General features: G+C 40.5%; 1 protein-coding gene across 7 annotated transcripts in view; it reads left to right on the top strand.

Annotated features, from left to right (window-relative positions):
• The window catches only part of TCF12 (transcription factor 12), a 166,394-nt gene that overhangs the window by 119,819 nt on the left and 25,033 nt on the right, over positions 1 to 21,542 (top strand). For 5 of the 7 annotated variants that reach the window (XM_080626701.1, XM_080626700.1, XM_080626703.1 and 2 more), the window contains exons 10-13: positions 16,218 to 16,323; positions 17,430 to 17,569; positions 17,881 to 18,025; positions 19,613 to 19,677. In XM_080626701.1, coding sequence (XP_080482827.1) covers positions 16,218 to 16,323; positions 17,430 to 17,569; positions 17,881 to 18,025; positions 19,613 to 19,677 — 456 coding nt within the window. Of the gene's footprint in view, positions 1 to 6,142; positions 6,658 to 16,217; positions 16,324 to 17,429; positions 17,570 to 17,880; positions 18,026 to 19,612; positions 19,678 to 21,542 lie in introns of those variants that run through there. The other 2 variants (XM_080626704.1, XM_080626705.1) reach the window with 2 other exon arrangements.

Raw genomic sequence — 21,542 nt, 5'->3', positions numbered from 1 at the left:
TCCTGGAGATAGTTTATTTTTAAAGTTTTCACAACATATCAAAATGAGCACATTAAATGCTCTTAAATTAGAGTGTAGATCTGCATAAAAGGACCTTAAATCTGCGCATAAGTTCTAAAACTGCTATCTGGAAAAAATAACATGACTGAATTGCAGCTCATGTAATTTAGAGAGAATTTATATGGAATTGCTGCAACTTCTGCTTTACCTCAAAGATTAATGTGTCCATTACCATAAATTAGTGTGGTGTTTTATAACATTAGATAAGGATAAAAGCTTTTTTGAAGACTATTTCTTAATGTCTTTGCTTGATAATACTTGTGGTATTGGTGGGAAGGCTTTTATAATCCCTGAAGTCAGCTGGGAAAGTGGTGAGCAGTGTTGTGTTTCTAGGCTTTTACGTGCTGTTGAAATGAGATGTTTCCTTTCAGTTGGTTGCTCAGCCCCAATGTTGGGCAGGTTGCTTTGCCCGTTTGTCAAAAGGGGCAATACAAAAATGATTGCTTTTTCAAAAGAATGGTACTGAAATTAAAGCTCTGCTTTATTTTATGAAATTAAAGCACATCATCTTTAAATGGAATTTCAGGTCAAGATGGGTCTTTACACACTGAAGGGAAGAAACTGAATTAAATTACCTCTTGTTTTAGTGCCACGGGGTTTCTTGTGATGTCAAGACTTACAAAAAAAGCAAGTTGTGCAGTCTTCGAGATTTAAGTATGGGATTTCACCATTTGCACGAATAGCTAGGGTTAGTTGTTAGCGTCTTCTCTTTCCGTAGGGAAGCAGTGGGTGGATTCCTAACTGTGGATGGCAAGGAGGATTGTTCCTTTGGCTTTTGATAACTCACTTGGCTTTATTTGCAAAACAGGTTTTCCAAGCAGCAAGTTGGAGTGCAGGAAAAGGGGCGGAATGCAGGGAAATGCGTGCTGCGGCACAATTAGCTCTCTGCGCTTTGACACGCAAGCTCGTACAGCTTCTCGGACACGGGATTGTTTCATGAATTCACAAAGAGCGCGTGTGTGTGTGTGTTGTTGTAAGATCTTGGGCTGGGCTCAGGTGTAGAGTCTGGAGCCACCTACAGGGAGCTCACACGAGTGCAGGTGTAGCGGCACGGTTTTGGTGAGGGGAGGAAGTGAAAAATACCCTGTACTTGAGTGATGAAAGAAGAGTTAAACGATGCTGTGAGGTTGCACCAGCAGAGGGACCCCTTAATCACTGTTTAATTTTCCAAATAGATTGTCTTGGTCATACTGAGTTGCTGTGGAAAGATTCAGGACTTTGCAGCCTTCCCTAATGCAGCCTTGCTGGCTGATGTCAGGCTTTACAATTGTGTTATGGTCTGTACACATGTTTAGATGGGGTAGGTTTTAAGCACATTTTGGGATGATGATTATCTGACTTCCGGTGGGGTTAGTTATTGCCTCAGAGTAATTAACATGTTTGTTTACTTTTTAATGCTGACGTGGGCAGTTAAGACCTTCATATAGAGGTTTTGAAACCTTTAGTGCTTAGTATTTCAGCAACATGATAAAACTTTCTGGATTTGAGCAATATCCCATCAAAGCTGTATTTGAAGGACTGTGGAACAAGTCTTAAAACCTCAAACTATTTTGTGTTTGGTTCTGAAGAATGTGATACACAGCACTCTTTTTGTCATGCTTTTCACTCTCGTACAATATTTATGTAAAAATTTAAACATGTAAAATCTGGTATTATTTGGAAAACTACTGAAAGAGAAACTTTCTACGTGTAGTTTCCAATTAAAAACAAACAAAAAACCCCAACTTTTTTAACCCAGTCGGTCCCAGGTAACTGGGGTTTTTTGAAAACAAGCAACAACAAAAAAACCCCACAAGCATCTCCTAAAACCTGGTAGTATTGCTAGGTAAAAGTAATGGATAGCAACTAATAGCAATTTCATTAGTACTTGTTGTCTATTCTCTGTTCCTTCAAACTGTCCCCTCTTTCCTGGTTGGAGTAACATGACTGTTAAATGTGAATTTAAGGACAAACCTTTTGAACAGGAAAACCACCAAAGTATTTTAGGTTTTTCATGGATGAGTAAATTAATTTGCTTAAATCATCTTCCTTTGGATATTATGGAGGTTTTGCCTGTTGAATTTAGTCCACTGGGTTATTTTAAATTGTCTTCCACACAGTCTGCTCTGTTTCTGCTGAACAGCATGCTTAATGGTTGGTTAATAACACAAGGCTATACTTGCAGGATTTAAAACTAAATTAGCACTTACTTAACTGATCAGTTGAATAGAGGACAGTATAATAAGCAATGTGTTTTCCCCTTAGAACAGCCAGGTCTGTTTCTTAGGGTTTGAGAGCTTGTCTGTGTCTAACAGCTACATTATGCATGATATTCAGTGCACCCTTTCTCAATGATCCTAACTCTGACCTTGCTATAGTTGCAAGAGAAGCAGCTGAAGGTTACTGAGTGTATTTTAATTAGCAACAGGTTGTTCAGTAGTGGACTATAAATTTGTCTTTTATCCTCATTTCCCCATTCTTTGCCTTTATTTCATTGGGGCATCAGCTGGTATCTGTCTCCTCTTCAGGTTCAGTTTTCTTAGAAACTGCTTAATCACTTGTGAAACTTCTGTTCCTTTGTCAAATGTGGTTGAAACTGATAAGGAGTTCCAACCTTGGACAGTGGGGAGGAAAGGAGAGGCTTCTAGGGCAGTTGCCTTTGCCTTATTTCCACAGATAGCAGGTTAACCTAGCCCCTAAGAAATTAAATGGAGGTTGGTAAGAACAACAGGATTTGTATCCCCTCAAAGCAGGTTTTGGCTCTGACCAGGTCACCATTCTGTCAGCAGGATTAAAACCAGCTCTCTATGAGGAAACCCATGGTACTTGTGCACACAGGTCACAGTTGCTTTTGTTGGTGAAAAAGGAACTTTCACTTTGTCGTTTTTGCTGCTTGTTGTGTTTGAATAAACCCATTTAAAACATAAAGCTGTGATTAAAAAGCAGTAACCTTTTAAAAGTATTTTGATATTTCATTGTTGTGGAATAGGTTTGACCAGAGGATGGCTCTCGTCCGCTGAGACAGTTACATAATTATCCTTCATGCAGTATAATTTTCAGTCATCTAGGGAAATGATGTTTATTTTTCTATAAATTCAAATGATGGGTTACATGTGCTTGTCGCGTGTTTGCGAGAGGCTCTGACAAGTTGGACAAAGCTGTATTTCACATAAAAGTGTGTTTTCAGGGAGAACACGTAGTTCATTCACAAAATCTCTTGATGTTAAAACCATCTTCGAAAACACCCTCCTGCAGGTAGCTTGGTTTATTATTAGGTCAGTATTTCATTCCACATCAGCTTTCATAATCTCTTTGCATACTTTAGAAACAGGCAGTTTATTGTTTTTGACACACAGTACAGGGTCATGAGTGGAAACAATTTGGGCTACAAAGTGCATGTCAGTTCAGTGCTCCTCTGCTGACGGCATGTCTGTCTGAAATCAAGTTTAAAAAATTGGCCCTGTCTCCAGCTGACTTGTTTTGTCAGGCTGAGTCATGAGATTAACCCTTGACTTGTCACCAAGGAAAAATGGAGTAAACAACTGTACCCAGTACAGTATCGCTAATCCAGCGATGATTCATTTCACTGTAACATGATTCTCTTAAGAAAACAAATTTCGGAGCAGCTGTTGCTTGGCTTAAATGGGGATTATAAAAATTGCAACCACAAAACGAAAACTTACTTTGGACTTGAGGAGCTTTTGGAACAGTTACGTGGGAGTAGTTCCTGCATATACAGAGCTGTTGGTAACAACGGCGCAAGTGTTTGAGCAGTCTTTCAAATTCTTCCGGTTTAGGTTTATTTTTCATGTGTTGTGGTGCAAGTAAACTTCTGTGGGTTAAAGTTTCATCTGCTGGAGGGAATTATGGTTGGATCCTGTAAGGTGCATCGATGTAGCAAACATCCTGTGAGAAACAGCATTTCTGTACGGTAAATGTAGAGCAGCTGCAGTGATAAATTTCAGATATTGTAGACTAAGATTTTATTCCCACCAATGTAACTGAGGGTAGGACAACTAAATCCCTTTTTGGTAAAATGAAGTTGTTATCCTTTTGATTTGTGGGGAAGTAACTCGGGAGGAAATTCACTTATTGCCTCATTATGGAGGTACAAGTCTTTAAACCAGTTTGTCTACAAACAGACAGCATTTGTAGTGGTGTTACTCAAGTTTATTGTTCAGATTGTTGCTGTTTTCTTAACCATGTGATGGTGAGCAACGTCAATGATTTCCTTGTGCTGATAGATGTTAATTGTGTTAGTAAATATTACCAGTTAATATTACCTATATATTGTTCATTACAGTTGCTCTGTACAAGTATAGGGCCATTGTAATGCAGAGAAACACCAGTCTCCCCAATGTGACCCAGTAAAGTTATTTTTTTCTGCTGTATCTTTTAGCATTTTTCCAGTTGTTTGTAGTACGGGTGGAGAATGCTGATTATTTGAGAGGGGGCTTGATCACGCTCTTCAGCTCAAATACAACTGTTGAAAAAATAGAGCATGTGTGCATGGAGGCGCAGTAGCAATTACAACTATGTTGATGATAGTCTTTACTTCAAAGAACTGATTCCAGTTACCGTGGAAGTATATTTAGTGATTAAAAAGTTTGTGTGCTTGAATTATTTCAGGAAAACAAGGGTTTTCTTACTTCTTCAGCTCTTGCAAGTGCATTTTCCAGTGTTTACAGTTTTTTCTAAGTTGTACAGTAGTTTGAATTGGTGATCTTAATCTAGGGTGCTATGAGAAGTAGCATGTGTAAACATCTGAAGATCTTTTAGCATATCTCCTCTGTAGAGTCCTGAACATTAGTGAGGAGCTTTAAGGAATGGCATTGTTAGCTGCAAATCAAAGCTTCTTACGGACTCTCTGGGGACTGAAATGGGTATTTGTGGTCCCTGGGGAAAGAAGGAAGCCGCCAGTCACTCTGCAGGCCTGGCGATTTAATAGTCTGAAGTGTAGTGATGTTCTTTTTTGCAGCTGCTGCTATGCCTTTTGTATCAGAGGAGAGTTGAGTTTGGATATCATTAGCCTTAGTGCATAGTTCTGGATATATAGTTAGATTTGCAGGGAATGTGCAAGTGTTCTTCAGTTGATGTAAATTTCGGGATGTATTTGTCAACGTACTCTAAGCACAGTAGTCTCCTAAATGATTGGAAGAGTTCACTGAGAAAACATTTGAAGCTGAAGGTGTGAATATTTTTTGTCATTATGAGCATATTCTGTGTATGTGCAGACACTACAGTAGTTATGTCCTGAGATAATGGGTATGATACAGAAGACCCACTAAGGTTTTTATCTGACCACAGTATTCTGCTGTAGTCAGTTGGTCACCCTTGTGGATCTTTCTAGTTCAGAAGATTCCACTGACACAAGGTGCTTGGCAGAATGAACCAGATTTCTGCAGCTTGCTTTGTTTCCCTGTAAATTGCGGAACTTTGTCCATTTTTTTCCTTATCCTGACGTATTTTCCTGCTTTTGTCAGGAGGGAGGCAGGGGGAGTTCACAGCATTGGCAGTTGACGCAGAGGTGGAGAATGTGGTTTCGCTTTAACCTTTTTTTTTTCCTGGTTGAAATCCATCTCTGACTTATCAGGAGCTCAGTTAATAACCAACTGCATTCATGTGTAGCACATAACGAAATGAACACCTCATTTAAGAGTTAACATTAGTTAATGCCACTGTTAAGTGAAGAAACCAGGCATAGGTAATGTGCAGATACGTGGGATTATTGCGATGGAAGTTGCAGTCTGTTTGCTATGTTGTGTAATGCCCATTTTGTGATGTGCCAGAGTTGTTAGGGTCTCCTTCCTTTCTCATGTGGGCACAGAACTGCTTTTTCCTTGCAAAAATGTATTATACAATATACAGGAAGTCTGGGCTCATGTTTCCAAAGAGCCATCACACTTTGTATATGGGATCTCGAAGATGGATTTTGGATTTATGCTGTAACACGAACACAGTTACGTGATTTTAAGAATGATTATTAAGCCGAGCATCTCGTGTGTGTTGTGCCATCACACGAGCTTTCTGGTGCGGGGTGTCTGTGCGGGTGTCTCTCGGGGTGTTCCGGCCGGCCCCGGGGCCTCTGGCCCAGCAGCTCCCGAAGCGCTGCCGGAGTTGGAGACAACTCCATGAGGCAGATGGCCGTGTGGCTGGAGCTGCACCAAGCGGCGTCTCCGCTGCCGCAAGTGCTCTAATTTAATTAGAACAGAAAGCGGGAGGTGAACTGGCTCAGGACGTGTCCCTCTGCCGCTGCCTCGCAGGTCGCGCTTTACTCGGGGCGGCAGGCCCGCGTCTGGGGACTGGGGCGTGCTCCCCCTTCGCTCCCCCCCCCTCCGCCTTCCGGCGCTTGGCGCGGTCTGGGGCGCGGGCCGCGGCGGGTGGCGGGGCCCCGCGCCCGGCCCTACCCCCGCGCCGGCCGGAGATGGTTCAGTCCTGCTTTGCATAAGTCGCCGCTGAGGCGCTCCATGTGCGCGGAGCGGCGCGCGGGCGGGTGGCTGAGGCGGAGGGAGGCGGCGCAGCTCAGCCCGGCCCGCCGCCAGCCGCGCCATGTACTGCGCGTACCCGGTCCCCGGGGTGGGCAGCAACTCCCTCATGTACTACTACAACGGGAAGACGGTAAGGGCGGCCGCCTTTGTTCGGGAGCCGCCGGGCGCGGGGCTGCCGGCCGGTCCTCGGGCACATACTGAGTTTTTAGGGCGGCTCCTCCGCGGACGGGCAGCCCGTGCGCTTGCTGGCGGTGCCGGAGGAAGCGGGGCGGGCGGCGAGTGGTCGTGAAGGGGAACTGCGCTGGGGTCCGAGGGGGGAGCTGGTGGAAGTCTCCTCAGTTATGTACGGAAGCACCGAGTCCGGCTCGGCGGAGGACGGAGGGCAGCGGCCCGCAGCCAGGCGGCGCTCCCCGACGGGCCGGGGCTGGAGCCGCTCCCGCCCTGCCCGCGCCGGGCCCCTGAGGTGCTGGCGGGGCGCTGCGGAGAAGTTGCTGCGTGGCCGCGGCGCTCGGTGCGCGCTGTTGGGTGCTCGGTTTGGGCTTCACCTCCCGGGGCGCGACTCGAGCACCGCCGCTGTGGCTGTGCCCGATCGGCGGGTCCCGCGCTCCATTACCGCAGCCGGGCGAAGCTGCCCTTGGCTTGTGGGACTGGGACATAAAGTCCCGCACAGCCCCGGGAGCAGGGGGAAACGGCGGGCAGGTTCACAAACAGAAATCTCTTCGTTATAACTCTGTGGAAATCGGAGATTTCTGCCTCACGGCTGATACTTTGAATTTTTAAGTTCGTATGACAACAGTTGGGATTTTTGTGCATAAAAATTAGCAAACAATGGTAAACTGCACACAGTGTGCTTTTCCCGGTCTGTTGATGATGTATGCGGTTTTGGCTTTCTTTTGTTATAAAAATTACATTAAGTAGGAAGAAAAAGCGAGATGCTGATACCGATCTCTTTTTTCTTTCCCTTTCTTTTAACTGCTCTTTCTCTTGTGGGCCTGTGTACGCTGTGCCGTCATCGGTAAACTTTTGCCAAGATCCTTGTTCCGTGATAATTAAACTGTGGATCTTTATAGTTACTGAAGACACTGTGCATGGGCTTCTTGAATAAAAGAAAAGATACCGGAGGAGAGGCTGGGGGAATGCGTAAAATTGCTTGGTCTCTATTTCATTTCCTTTGGTATAAATGCCAGCTGCCTTTCAAATATGACATTATTTTTCTTTCATGTCTGCTCCTAGGCTAAAACAATCTGTTTGAAGTTTTATGTGGAGATATATATAAGACTTAAGTAAAATTAACTATACAATACCCCTGAAGCGAAGGGAATATAACTTGCATGAAGTTTTGATTTTATTCTTTCTAGAGCACAGATCACTCTATTACAACATTTCTCTTTGTTCTTGTAGCAGGAAAAAAGGCTTTGATCTTATTAAGTATTTCCAGGCATATAGTAGGTGGAAGTACTGGTACTGTAGGAGAGCCTGGCTGGAAAATTGATAGCATGTGCCTGTTGTGGGTCAGAGGTGACCTTTATGAGCTTGAAGAGTTAGTAAATAGATGACAAATCATATGATGATCCTATATCATGTTGCCCAGGGTTTTATTTAAGTAATTTTTTTTCCCGAACATCTCACTAGTCTTTAGCATTTTCTTTCCTAGGAATTCTGCAGTTTGGACTGAAGTACTGATTTAAATATACGGGAGGAGGATATGTGAAGTAGGGGGGATTGTTTTTTGTGTTACAGTTTATGAAGTGCACCTCTTGGTGTGTTTGCCAAATCTTTGTGTGAGCCTTTCCATAGTGAGGGAACGGTACCATACCCTCATTTTGATGTCTTACTACTTCTACTTGTATTGTTTGACCCATTAGTAGCTGGCAGTATGTACCTTGTTGTTTTGATTTGAGATTTTTATTTAGATTATTGTGTTAGATTTTGGGTGTTTACATTCCGTGATACCTGCTGATGTATATAAAATCTCATTTATTTACACACAGAGCAAATAGGAAATGATTTGCAGAAAGTGTGTATGTCTGTTAGCTTTTTATTAAGTATTTTGCTCTTTTCAACTTCTTAAATTTGTAAGCCAGAAGAAAGCTTAATATTAAGCTAAAAGTCAAGCGTCTGAGCAGCCCAATAGATGGTCTTGTGTGCACTGGCACAGAAATTGAAAGCTTAAAAACTAAGTTGGGGGTTTACTATTAGAAGAGGTTCAATTTTTGTAATTTCAATGTATTTTGTGAGGGAGACATGGAAGTGAATAGTAGTGTTTTAATACATACCCCCTGCTAAGGAGTAACATTTTACCATTATGTGTAATAGGTGTTATAAATAAATATGTATGTGAAAAGTCCTCCCCAAATTAAAAAGAAAAAAGGTTTTAATCTGTTTTGTAAACAAAATAAAGAACTTAAAGATTTAGCCTGTGGTTTTTTTGTCCTTCACCTGTTGATATATAGAAAATATTCTCAGTATATGGAGGCTCACAAAATTTTAATATAGAGCTTTTTTTGAGAAAATAATTATAGTTAAAAATGACATCTCCCTTAAAGTTTCACCTTTTCTTCTCTTTCTTTCAAGAGCTCTGCTACTGACCCGAAAATCATCAAAATGCCCCCATTTAAAAAAAAAAAAAAAAAAAAAAAAAGTAGAAATAGGAGCACAAATTGAAATTGTACTTGGGAAATTTTGATTTGGTTCTTTTTTTCTTTTTTTAACAATAAATAAATGAGCTTCATTCACTGGGGCCTTTCCATTTAAAATTTATAAAATGCAATAGCACAAAAATAATACTTCAGTGATAGAAGTTTTGTATCTTCTTTGTGCTTAAGGAACAAAATACAGACTTTAAAGATTTCCTCTCGTTTCAGTTCATCTACAAGTGTAGAAATAAATTGGTTGTTTTCTGAATGTACTCTGGAATTATTTTTATATAGACTGCAATAAAGTGTCAGTTACCACCAAAATAATTTTAAGGAATAATACTGATTATATTTTTTATCACCTATGATTGCTATTTCTCTGAGATGAAATTTGTGACTATATTACACATTATTGTTGTATTCTGTGCACTGTATAAGTTAATTTGATGTACTAGTCTGCGTGTGTGTTTTTCTCAGTATAGGCTGAGATTTTGAGCCCTTTTCCAAGGTGGAGTTGCTGCATCTTTCATAGTAGATTTCTGCAATGCCTTTTTGGAAAGGGAGGAAGAAAAACCCAACATATATATATTTATATAGATATAATTTTGCATTTACACAATGCTTTATGATTTTATTTTTTTCTTTTTTTAATGGGGATTTTATTGATAATTTTCTCAAGAATTTGTAATCTGGAAGGCTGTTTATAAATGTGTGTGTGTACGTACAAATGGGCACACGTGTATAAATGACTAAATACACGCAGGTGTGAGTACAAATGTGTATACTTGGGTATTTTTTAGTGGAGAAAATGCATGTCTTGCAGCTGTCGATCTCGGAGTTACAGCAGAGAGAAACATGTTAATACTACTGCGCGATGCTTACATGACACGGCCGCATGTCTGTCTGGAGCTGCTATGCAATAAATAATTACTAAGTCTTTTAACATCAGCGTAGAATGTTTTCAGTTTGTGAGTTTTGGAGCAGCCAGGTGCTAAAAAGAGCGATTCTGCTTTTATTAGTATTAGGCCAGTTAGTATAGAGGGAGAAAAGTATAATTAAAGCTGTTCTGTACCATATGCTGCCCACAGCAACTCAGACAAGGTCAATGCTAACATTTGTAAGTCCGAACAAATATAAGATAATCTGGAAAATCTCTAGGGACGCACGGCTGCGGACATTGAATAAAGAGAGGTAGTAAACACTGGTCAGCTGGATTTCTTTCCCCCCCTGTTCCTCACCATTCTTTTTCCCTTCCCCATCCCACTAAAAAAACCCGATGAGTTACAATGCATCAGCCCAAGAGAGTTTTCCCTTCTCCACTCCATTGCGTTGAACTGCCAATCTGCTGAGCAGTGGTCCCACGCCAGAAGGGTGTCTTGTCTGCAACAAGCTTTATTGATGCTTTAAAGTGAAGGTTATGTTCCTTTCCTTGGGCAAATGAAAACAGCAAGGGCTGGGATCAGGTGCTGTAATGGACAGATCTATATTTCTCAAAATGTGAGCACTGAAGAGGAGCAAACCCTTGTTTGCTCAGCGCATTTGCTTTGATAATCATGTGCATGTTGAAATCTGTTTGCAGAAATATAATAGTCTCTGACGGCTTTACGGAAGCTAAGAGTAGTAGTGGGTTCAGAGGAGAGATAGCGCTTATCTTTTGCATGTTTGTATCTATAGTGTGTCTTCTGTGGTTAGTACTTGTGTTGGGGATTCCTACCACAGCTAGAACAGCCTTCTGAAATACAGGGAACAGGTTAAGAAACAGGCTGATGAGTTTCAGCTAATTTTGTTTCCTTAAAATCTGAATATAATCAGGAATTTCTAAAGACTTAGTTGTTAGTTAATAGACTAACAATTGCACACTTTAACAACAGTGTAGTTTGAAGAGTGGGGGGAAGAGATTTTGCTTAGCAAATGAAATACAAAAAGAATCTTCAAGCGCTATATATACATGTATGTATTTCTGGTGTTCCTGCTGCCTTACCTTCTTTTCCTCTGCTCTCTGCCTCGCACTGCAATTCAGAAAATTAAATCAAAAGAACAGACCAAAAGGTTTCCATATACAGAATTTGGGAATTTTTTTGGAAGTTTCTTGTCACTTTTTAACATGACTTTAAAGTTGTCATACACTGGGGAAGAAGCTAGGCTGTGTGTCATTGCAGTTAGATTCTGCATTTCAGAAATAGCCAAATAGGCATGTATAGCATGCCTAAACTGCATAAACATTTATTTAAGATGGAATTCAGTTTAGCTACTTCAGGGAGTTTGAATGTTAAAAATCATGGTTGGATTTGCAGACAAGAGTGATGCTCTGCTCTTTCAAAGGAGAGTTTTATTTTCATTCTGGGTGGTGAGAAGACTTTAAAATGTATGAACCTTTACACCTGGTATTGGAAATACAGAGCACAACTGAGGATGTGGTGTACTGATCTCGTATACTGGGGCTCTTCATTTTATCATCTTGCTTGAATATTAGCTACGTCAGAATTTATGGTGGTGGTTTTGTTTTTTGGTTAGGGTTTTGGATTTGATTTTTTTTTTTTGGCAGCTTCTGTCTCACTGTAAAGAGGTGCATGGAAAACTATAGTTACTATCCTACATTCCTGAAGCTTTAGTAAACATGAAAACAAGTTTCCTTTTCCCAGAGCTGCCTTTCAGCAGAATTAGCTTTTGCCACAAAACCTGCAGATAATACACTGTAAAATTTTGCCACATGTACAAATCATTCATCAGTGCACACTTGCTTAGTGCATGACTGATGCTGATGGAATGTAGATAGGCTGCTTAGCAGAGTTTACAAGCTACAGAATAGGTTATCCATCTCTGTTGGTTTCAAAAAATCCTCTGTCTCCAGCAGCTTGATAAATATTTTTCGGAACTTCCAAGTATTATTAATAACTAGGCTTAAATGAGTAACATAATTCCGAAATCCATAAACAGTATGTGTGATGGGAGCCCTGGTCTTGAAGTAGCATAAACTTGTCATAAGGAAGGTTTGGTTGCTTTGTTGCTATTATTTAATCTGCTTTTAACATTAATATTAAACATTGATAAATATTTAAGAATTTGAAACATATTACAGGAAAATTGCCTGAGAGGAAGTATGCCAACAGGAGGATTCAAAGAGTTGTATTTATTAAATGCATTTATAGAGTAAGACTTGGAAGTTTTACTTAGCATAAAATTTGGTAAACGCAGATCTTTAAATTAATGTTCATGTTATTGGCACTTGTGTTAGTAAACAGAAGCACACTGTGTAGTCCTTTGATGTGTTCTAGATACATTAGATGCGTGTAACTTTCATGATAGTGTTCATTATATATGTTAATAACTAGGGCAGATTTTGGAACTGGAATGATGCGTTTGTTTTGCTTAAACATGATGCAGTACAGATAATGGCGCCTCAGCTCTGTTCGAAAGCCAGCTCACACCACTACCCCTCAAAAAAATATCTTCATTGTCATCCTGCTTTTCCCACTGGAGAAACATAAATCCAGTACAGGGTGCAGAAGAGACAGACGTGGGACTCTTGACTTGATGTCCTTGCAAGTCATTTGTCCTCCTTCCCTCCGCGGAGGCTGCCTACCCTTCAGAAGCACTGCAACATTAGGATTGATGTATATTCTAGCACAGCTCCAAGAAAGTCAAGTCCTCCACTTGATAAGTCATGTTAAAATCTAGTTTTGCTGTGAGTTTATCAGAAGGGAATTTCCCATTCATAATTAGAGAGTGTTTTGCTTGCTAGCATGGAGACACATCCTATGCCTTAGGGTGCAGTGCATGTTAAGGGGATTAGAACGTGGGCTCCTCTTCTACCTTCTGGAGACAACACTCTTCAAGGAGACTGCAGACACGCTGACCTTTTGACAGTATCCCTCATCTTAGTGGGAATGTCAGCCAGGAAAAACTGGTTTGATGCCTTCTGGATGTCACTGTTATCAGTTTAATAGCTAAAAGAGGCTGTCTTGAGCAGCCACGTCATATTTATAACAGCCTTACTCAGCTGTCGCAGAAGAGAAAGCCCTTTAACTAGGACGCAGCCATGCGAGCTGCAGACCAGCACCGTGGAGGCTGTGATCTGCCGGATTGGGCTCTGGGTGTGTGCGGGTGCTCAGAGCCAGCCCTCGAGCTACCCGTTACCTCGCTTCCTGGCTCGAAAATAAAACTTCAACTTTTTTATACACTTTCTCATTTTAAACCCGTGTCTTTCGCCTCTCGTGGACTTCACATTAATCTCAATAAATTTTCTCCTTTGCTTTTGAATTCTGTTTGTAGTAACACAACATAAAAATGATGATTAGGTCATTAACCAGAAAAAACCTGGCGCTCATCTGCAGGTGATCAGATGACATCAGAGGCCTGGTTTTAATTTGTGGGTAGTTCTGATTGTAACTAAAAGAGACTTGCTCCTTTTGTGGAATTGGCTGGCTATTTCCCCACATCTGGAGTTAATGAAGTCTTTGAGACCACATCAGTTGTGTTTTGCCGCAAGAACCCTTTGATCTGAAAAATCTAGACTGGCACAAGTGCAGCTTCATAACATTGCTGCTATGTTTTTTTGCAAGCTATAGTTAAGATACCAAAACAAGCAGAAACTATATAAAGTTATGTGTCTGTGCTAGGGCTTTCATGTAGCTGTTTGGAAGGGCCTCTTTTATGTTAATATAATTCACAATATTTTTATGATGTTAATGGCTTGTACATATGTATCTAAGTGATACATTTGTAGGAGTTTTTCAGTTTAATTTCCCTTTTGAGATGGTGTTTGTTCAGTTTTTATAAATTACAAAATTATGCAAAATGTTAAAATTTGTCTGAAGCTTGTATTTACAAATCTCAGTGATAATGTTACAGTTTAAAAGCAGTGCACTCCGTCACTGTAGGTGATTTTGCATTAATCAGCGTACATCTCCATGGAAGTGCTAAATGTCATAAAGCTTTGTTTCCACTGCTGTCCTGTGACAGTGATAGATTATCCATCAGCTATAGCATATGCTGCGTTATTCTGCACAACAGAGAACTTGTAAATTAAGCCCAGTTTTGCCTAATATGTTTGCAGTCTTAAGAGTGCGAGTATTTACAATTTGACAGAGTGACATTTCTGTTAAAATATGTCGGAGGCATGGAATATACATGCATTCATCATATATAGTAAATACATATGTACTGTTAACATCACTTAGAACGTATTGTCATTCTGTCACTCAGGTTTGGTAAGCATCTCTGTTTTACATTTATTCCATAAATTGAAAATTTGCAAGTAAAATATTGAACAGAAGCTTCCTGAAAGACTTTCTTTCCTAAAAAATAAAAAAGAAAAAAAATCATTTATTTTGATTTAAAAAAATATTAAAACAAGGAAAAAAAAAATGTTGCAAGTTTTCCACTTCAGTCCTTTTTGCCAGGTGTCCTTTTACCTGCTGCCGTTCTCATTACATGGCTCATACCGACAGCTATGCCCTAACTTAATTCCTTGTGCCCTTGTCCTGATTCCATCGTACTGCAGTTTGAGAGATCGTATTGAAATTCTGTTGATGTAAAACGAGTCTAAGAGAGTGGTAAATCAGTCCCTCTGATATAAAAGAGCGCTGTCTGCAGGCACATGCCCAGCCATTTGTTCTGACAACAGCAGGCTAGAAAAGCATTTGGGAGTGGGGAGGAGGGGTATTGGTATGCAAATGGCAGCGGGACTTGCCCACTTCACTTTCTAAATATCCGTATCATAACAGTCACTCTCCGGGAGAACAATGGTTCCCTTTTAGGGGACTTACGGCTTTTTGTTGGCCGGCTTGGTTTTCCTGGCCCTTCTCTTGCTTGGTAAACAACGTCCCAGAAAGACCAGGGAGAGATGTGAATGTTGGAGAAACGTTTGTGCCTGTAGATGCACAGAAAGGGACAGAAGTAATCACTTCTTATTTTAGGATTTTAGGGCATAGTGCACCCATAAGTTGCATTATGTAAGCTTTAAAGTTTTAAAATTACTCTTAATGTGCATGTGTTTATGAAGACTTACATACTTACAAGTAAGGTGAATGATAAAGTGAAAAAATACCTCTTTTTTTTATGTGGTAGCAAAAAGGTGCTCTGGTTTCAGAGTTACGTTTTGATACTCTTTGCTGCATTATTTGTTAATTTGCCCTTTTTTTGTTGTAGGATTTTTCTTTTAGCATGCACTGATGATACTGCAATGGGCAGTGTATTGACCAAAATACTGGTATGATGACATAGCGTTGTGTAGAACAACTAATGCTATGGGTCAAGTCCTTGAGTCTGTGTATACTGGCTTTGTTGATTTGACTTATTCCAGAATATACTTTGTATTTCTTCCTAGAGTCCCTGCAGAAAGACTTCTAATGGTTACATTTATTTGGCATCTTAGAATTTTTAACCTGTTAAGATAATTTGTTGCTTGCAAGTTGAGAATGGTTGTTCCCATGTGGAGTTACACTGAAAAAAGAATGAGGCCGGTTTTCTTTAATGCTAGGCCAGTGTGAAAATAACATGGTGGATGTTGCAGTTTCAAGATGAGTCCTCAGGACTGGCATTACTTACACTTTTGATGACTCTACAAAGGTGTGGAAGTTTCTAAAAGGATGATACAATGGTTGCATTAAAACCTTTGAGTTTGTCACTGGCTGTTCTTTTTGTTTCTGACTGTTGGGATGCCAGCTAATTAAATATTCAAACAGGCATACAGTTGTTTTAAAATAAAATTTGTTTGGGGCCCAGTTGTTTTATCTTGCTTTTTTTATCTTGAGCAACAAGTCTGTGCGAGTCAGGCACTTCGAAAGCAAAATCAGCATTCAGGCTTTTATCAGGCCACCTGGCTGAGTTGGCACACCAGAAAGTGTGTTGTTAGGATCATTCTACTGTAGTTCCTCTGTACTGTGGCAACTTGCTAAAAAGCAAATAAAACAAGGGCAACAAATGCTGCAGCTTGCTACACTGTTCTTTTTTTATGTATGCTTTCTCTCTGTGGCTGTATGCTGTTATGGGGTTTTTTAATGTACGACACCCAGCTATTACTAATCTGCTTTTATTGCTCTCCAATATTTAGGTGTATGCACCGTCCCCGGGTTCTGATGATTTCAACAGAGAATCTCCAAGTTACCCATCTCCTAAGCCACCGAGCAGTATGTTTGCTAGCACTTTCTTTATGCAAGGTGGGTAAAATGACTAAATATACGGGCAGATGTCACTTGTCCTTCGGGTAGACATCTGCAGTCAGGCACTGCAGTACTGAATGAATGAGGAAGTGTAAAGGTAACGTTGTGCTAGAGCCTATGAATAAGTTTTATATACGTCTAAAACAGTTAGATGAAGGGAGCTGTCTGTTGATTTAAAGTTCTTCTCATGACGTTAATTGCTGACTGAAATTTAAGGGGATTATACACCAGGCCAGATGGAGAGAATCTGCCATCCTTTGATTTGTAGGGGCTTCAGAGCAGCACACTAGAGTGATGGAGAAAAATGAGGTGGGGGCTTTTTGGCCGCTTTGGAATTTGACTGTTCAATATCAACTAACAGCCTTAAGTTCTCAAATGTTTGTATATCCAGCATGCCAAAAAAAGGGGTTTGCATTGAACAAAGCGAGAGCAGAATTCATTTCCTTGGCCTCACGTCATGCAGTTAGCTCATACTGGAGGCTGATGGGGTTTTGGAGCATATTGAAAGCATAGTCTGTCAATACGGGAATTTACAGAGCACTTCAGTTTGTGCTGCAGAAGGAGAACTGCATCGACACACGGGTTTAAGGCTTATGTAATGCAGTAATTTTTGTGACTTCAATGTGCTATTATGAAATGGTTTTGTATTTTTATGGTATGGAGGTATTTTAGACTATAAATTGCTTATTTTAGGTTAATCGCTGTTTTGCACTGCATGTTCATGATGAGTTCTGCTCAGCCACCCCTTTTTTATTATTTATTTCAGACTGGAATTTTTATCAAGCCTCTAGATATAAATCTGGCCTTACTGAAGGTCTGCGTAATTAGCACAAGTACTTGGTATTTTCTCAGCTGTGCTTGGGTTGTGTTTCAGCTGTAAAAGCCTCTGTTGGGTTTGGTTTTTTTTTTTTTACAAATTCAGCAACAGTGTGGTGGCATGAAAATAAGAACCACCGGATGAACTGGTCACCATTTCCCTGCTGCTGTTCGTCTGAGTAGCTGAATTCTGTATGATCATAAACTAACGGGGTAAAGGGAAGTAGTGCTCGGTTCACTTCTCCATTCAACATGGGGTTTTTATTTTCTTTTTTATCAAAAAAAAGATGGGACCCACAATTCTTCTGACCTCTGGAGTTCATCCAATGGCATGAGCCAGCCCGGCTACGGTGGGATGCTGGGAGGCTCCTCTTCCCACATGTCCCAGTCCGGCAGTTACGGCAGCCTGCACACACACGACCGTTTGGTAAGACACGTAGCACAGATTCGTGTATTTGTATACAGAGAGCTGACTTACAGGAATTAACTTCTTGTTTGCTGCTCTTGTGTGTCAGTTAAAAACCCAGTTGTCAGAAATCACAAACTTCCTGTATTAGATTTATGTCCTTTTAGTTGTCTGTTGTATAAATAAATATCTGTGGCTATATAGTGGTGTGTTCAGAGGATGGAGGAGACCCCTTTAGTAAGGAGCTGGGTGTTGTGTATTTGGTATCTTAAAGTATCAACATTTATTTGAAGACAAACTTAATGTCTTCTGTCTGTTTCTCTTCTCTCTAGAGCTATCCCCCACATTCAGTCTCACCTACAGATATAAATGCCAGTCTTCCTCCAATGTCTAGCTTCCATCGTGGCAGTACCAGCAGTTCACCTTATGTAGCTGCCTCACACACTCCACCTGTCAATGGATCAGATACTATTCTGGGTAAAAAGTTCTTCCTGCCTTTTTTATTTTTTATTTTTTTTTCAGTGTTTGGGTTTTTTGTTTGTTTTTTGTTTTCTGTTTGTTTGTTTCAGTTTTATGAGAAAATGCAGTTTGGGGCTGCATGACACGCAAAATTTGTAAGCTTTAATTTATAGGATGCGTATAAATCAGGGATACTGCACCACTGTGACGTTTCTGTCCTAAGCATGGCTGAGATGAGGCAGATTGTTGTGCAGTTAGCTTAAGACTTACTAGCTTGTTTGCTTTCACAGCCAAGTCTATTCCCAGGAGACCGTATCTGTTGGACTTTACAGCAGTTATACTTCCATAGTTCGCTGTATGTACCGTTCATGTAGGTAGTTCTGGTGTTGTCAGTTTTCAGAGCTGCTGCATCACCAAAGTACTGTGCTGGAGAAAGGCAGGAAGGCTGTTTCTTTGGGGAGCTTGATAAACTGCATTGTAAATTCCTCTCTTAACAGATTCAGACATTACTGAGTAGCCAGGATGGTGGCTGGTTTCGTCTCTTAAGTGCTTACCTAGAAAGCACAAAATGCAGGATGATCTCCATTCCTTGCACGTATTTACACATCTTAAGATACAGACGTAGAAATTAAATGCTTGTACATGCCAGTTGTCAGTTTGATATGATTTGCACTTAGTTTCATTTTAAGTAAGCAAAGTTTAGTTAGAGTGACTATAGTGGCTTTGATTTGGGAAGTTTTACACTTGAGTCTTTTAAACAGAACCCAGTTAATGAATCTGCATGGGAAATTCAGGCTAGAAAATCCAAGTTTGCCACAAACTTGAAGCAGCAAGTGTTGCATCATTTGGGTTTCTGGTGTGAATGGCTTACATTCACATTAAATACTTCTTTTTTTCCATTAGAAGTTGATAATTGGAGAAAGGAGATTCACTTTTAAAGGGTCTGTCTCCTACAGTAAAGCAGATATTTTGCAGGATTCAGGTCCTTTCTGTGTTTCCAGTTGGCAGGGCTTCAAACTGCCTCTCGGCTTAATGGTGTATGGAGCGAAAGGGCATGCAAAGCTGCTGACATGCAACTGAGAGCCGGGGTGACAGAAAGCTTGGTGGATAAGAGCTTTTCAGGGATTTTCTAAAATAAAGATGAGAGTACAACACGGGGAATTAGAGCAGGGGAAGCAGGGAGACACACAAGGAACTATTCAGTGAATTTGGCTTTAAGAACTAATGAAATGTGCAGCACTTCAGTGCTAACAGTTTAGAAATCAGCTGCAATGATACAATTTTCTGATTGTGATTTTCTTATATTTCATTAAAATTAGCCTGCAGACCTAGAAAATAATTTCAGTCTGTTTTCTAACTGCTTTCCCTTGCTGGTCCTGAAGTTACCGCGGTGATACCGTGCGTGGCTTGAAAGAGGAGATCATCTCAATTTAAATCTAATTGTTTTAATTAAACTTTTAAGTATAATGCCTGCTGATTCTGTTGACAGTGACTTCCTCAGAATATCCATTTCAAAAGTGGTTGCTCAACTGTACACTATGAATAAAATAATAAATAAAATTTCAGCTTTAAAAGTAAGTGTTGGGTTTGCTTTCCACGTTACAGGAAACAGAGGAAATGGTGCTGGAAGCTCGCAGACAGGTGATGCCCTCGGGAAGGCATTGGCATCTGTAAGTAGCAGTTCGAATACTGATATCTGAAAATCACATTTTGATCATTGAATCCATTATTTCATTCCTTTTATGATACCAAATCAGGAGTTTCATGTATGAAGTTAGAATAATGCACTATGATGCAATGTCATATACTAGATAAATGTATAAAAAAACAAGCGGAAAATGCTTTTATTTGTAGAAGACTCATTCTGTCTTTTTAGGTGATCAAAAACTTTGGGGCAGATAGAGTTCAGAAAGTTGTTCAGACAAAGGAAAAGACAATCCTGACGAGCTCGGGGGTTGATTGGGGGTTTTTTTCTTCCCTGTAGTGTTGAGCTAAAGTCAAATATTTTTAACATTACTCTTAGAGCAGATCCTGCCTCAAGGTTAAAAATGTTTTCTCAGTGGCCTTATTAAACTGAGTGGTTTTGAATGCTGTGTTGTATAGCTGTGATTTATGGAGCAGCTTTTAAAATGCTATATATGCATAAAGTTTAAACTCTTAACTCTTGCTAGAATAATGTAGATAATGTAAAATATTGCAGGTACCTTCAGTCTACCATAAGCTCTGTGTGTGCGCCCATATAGCAGTTATTTTTGCATTAATATGATCAAATGTATGTTTTATGAAGTGGTAGTTGATTCAGTATTGCAGCAATTTCAGTTAGGAGTGGTGGCTGGGGGACCACTTTGTATTTCTGCTACATAGCAAATAGGGTGACTAGGTCTGATTTAAAAGATAGAAATGACTACTTTGCAGCCCCAAAACACCATTTCTGGGTTGGATTCTGTATCCCTTACCTCATACCAGTGAATGCAGATGCGCATATTCGTGCAGATCCTGCTTCCCCTGCATCTCTCAGAGGATCATATGTTAAAAGATTACCAGATCTGATAATGTCTGTAATGTCCAAATTGGGTAGAAGAACTCTGACCTACTGGCTTTGAGGAGAAAAATGTTGTCCCTGTTGCTTTTGGGGATTCAGCAAGTAGATAACAATTCATGAGTCCAGAGGGAGTTAACACTCTCTTTTTTGTCTGTTTGAGACCTGTCAGAAAGGAACTGGGGTCATTTTGACTCCTAGAAATAGCAATGCTTACATACTTCAGGCTGTTCCTTACTCTGCAGATGTATTAGGATGTCTGCTCTGCTCTTCTGCAGCCTGACCAGAATTTCTGTTGCAAGTCTGACACGCTGGCCCTTTAGAGCTGCGGGACTTTGACATTTTCCACTGCTCTTCTTTTATAAGTTATTTTCTCATCCTTTCAGGTATTTTTTCCCAAGTCACTAGCCGAGAAAGCCAGGCTGATGTTGTGAAGAAAAACTCTAAATATATTGCGAGTGGAAGTCAGGGCAGAAATGTTTAATCTAACTGGTGGGTGGGCTCTGGTTGTCATAGAAACTTGTTTCTGTCATCCCGTGTTGTTGCTTGGCAGGAGCAGCCAGGTCATTCCATAAATCATTTCTGTCATAGCTGATGGTGATGCATTCCATCTGCTCTATCACTGCATGCCATAGTCTGCACACTTCAAATCCCTCGCCTCATCCATCTGCTTCCCCCGCACCCCACAGCACACGCGCACCCAGCACACTTCTTGCGCTTGTTCGGCAAGGAGCACCACTCGGCTGTGGAGAGCAGGGAGGCGCTCTCTGCTGCAGGTGAAGCTGGCACTGATGAATTTTGATAGCCACTAAAACAAGAATATTTTTTCTGTTTGATCAAAGTTTCATTTAAATACTGTGATTGTCTTTTTAGTGTTTAGTTTTGCCTCCCCCAAGACAACAGTACGTGCCTTTCTGGTGGGGTTTTAACTGCTACCGCTGCAACTGTTGAGAGGAATTTTTAGTTCTAAAATTCTGTTGATGTACATCTCACAAT

The sequence above is a fragment of the Psittacula echo genome, assembly GCF_963264785.1.
Source record: "Psittacula echo genome assembly, chromosome: 10".
Lineage (NCBI taxonomy): Eukaryota > Metazoa > Chordata > Aves > Psittaciformes > Psittacidae > Psittacula > Psittacula echo.
Note: the sequence above shows the minus strand (reverse complement) of the source record. Positions and strands in the feature narration are given on the sequence as shown.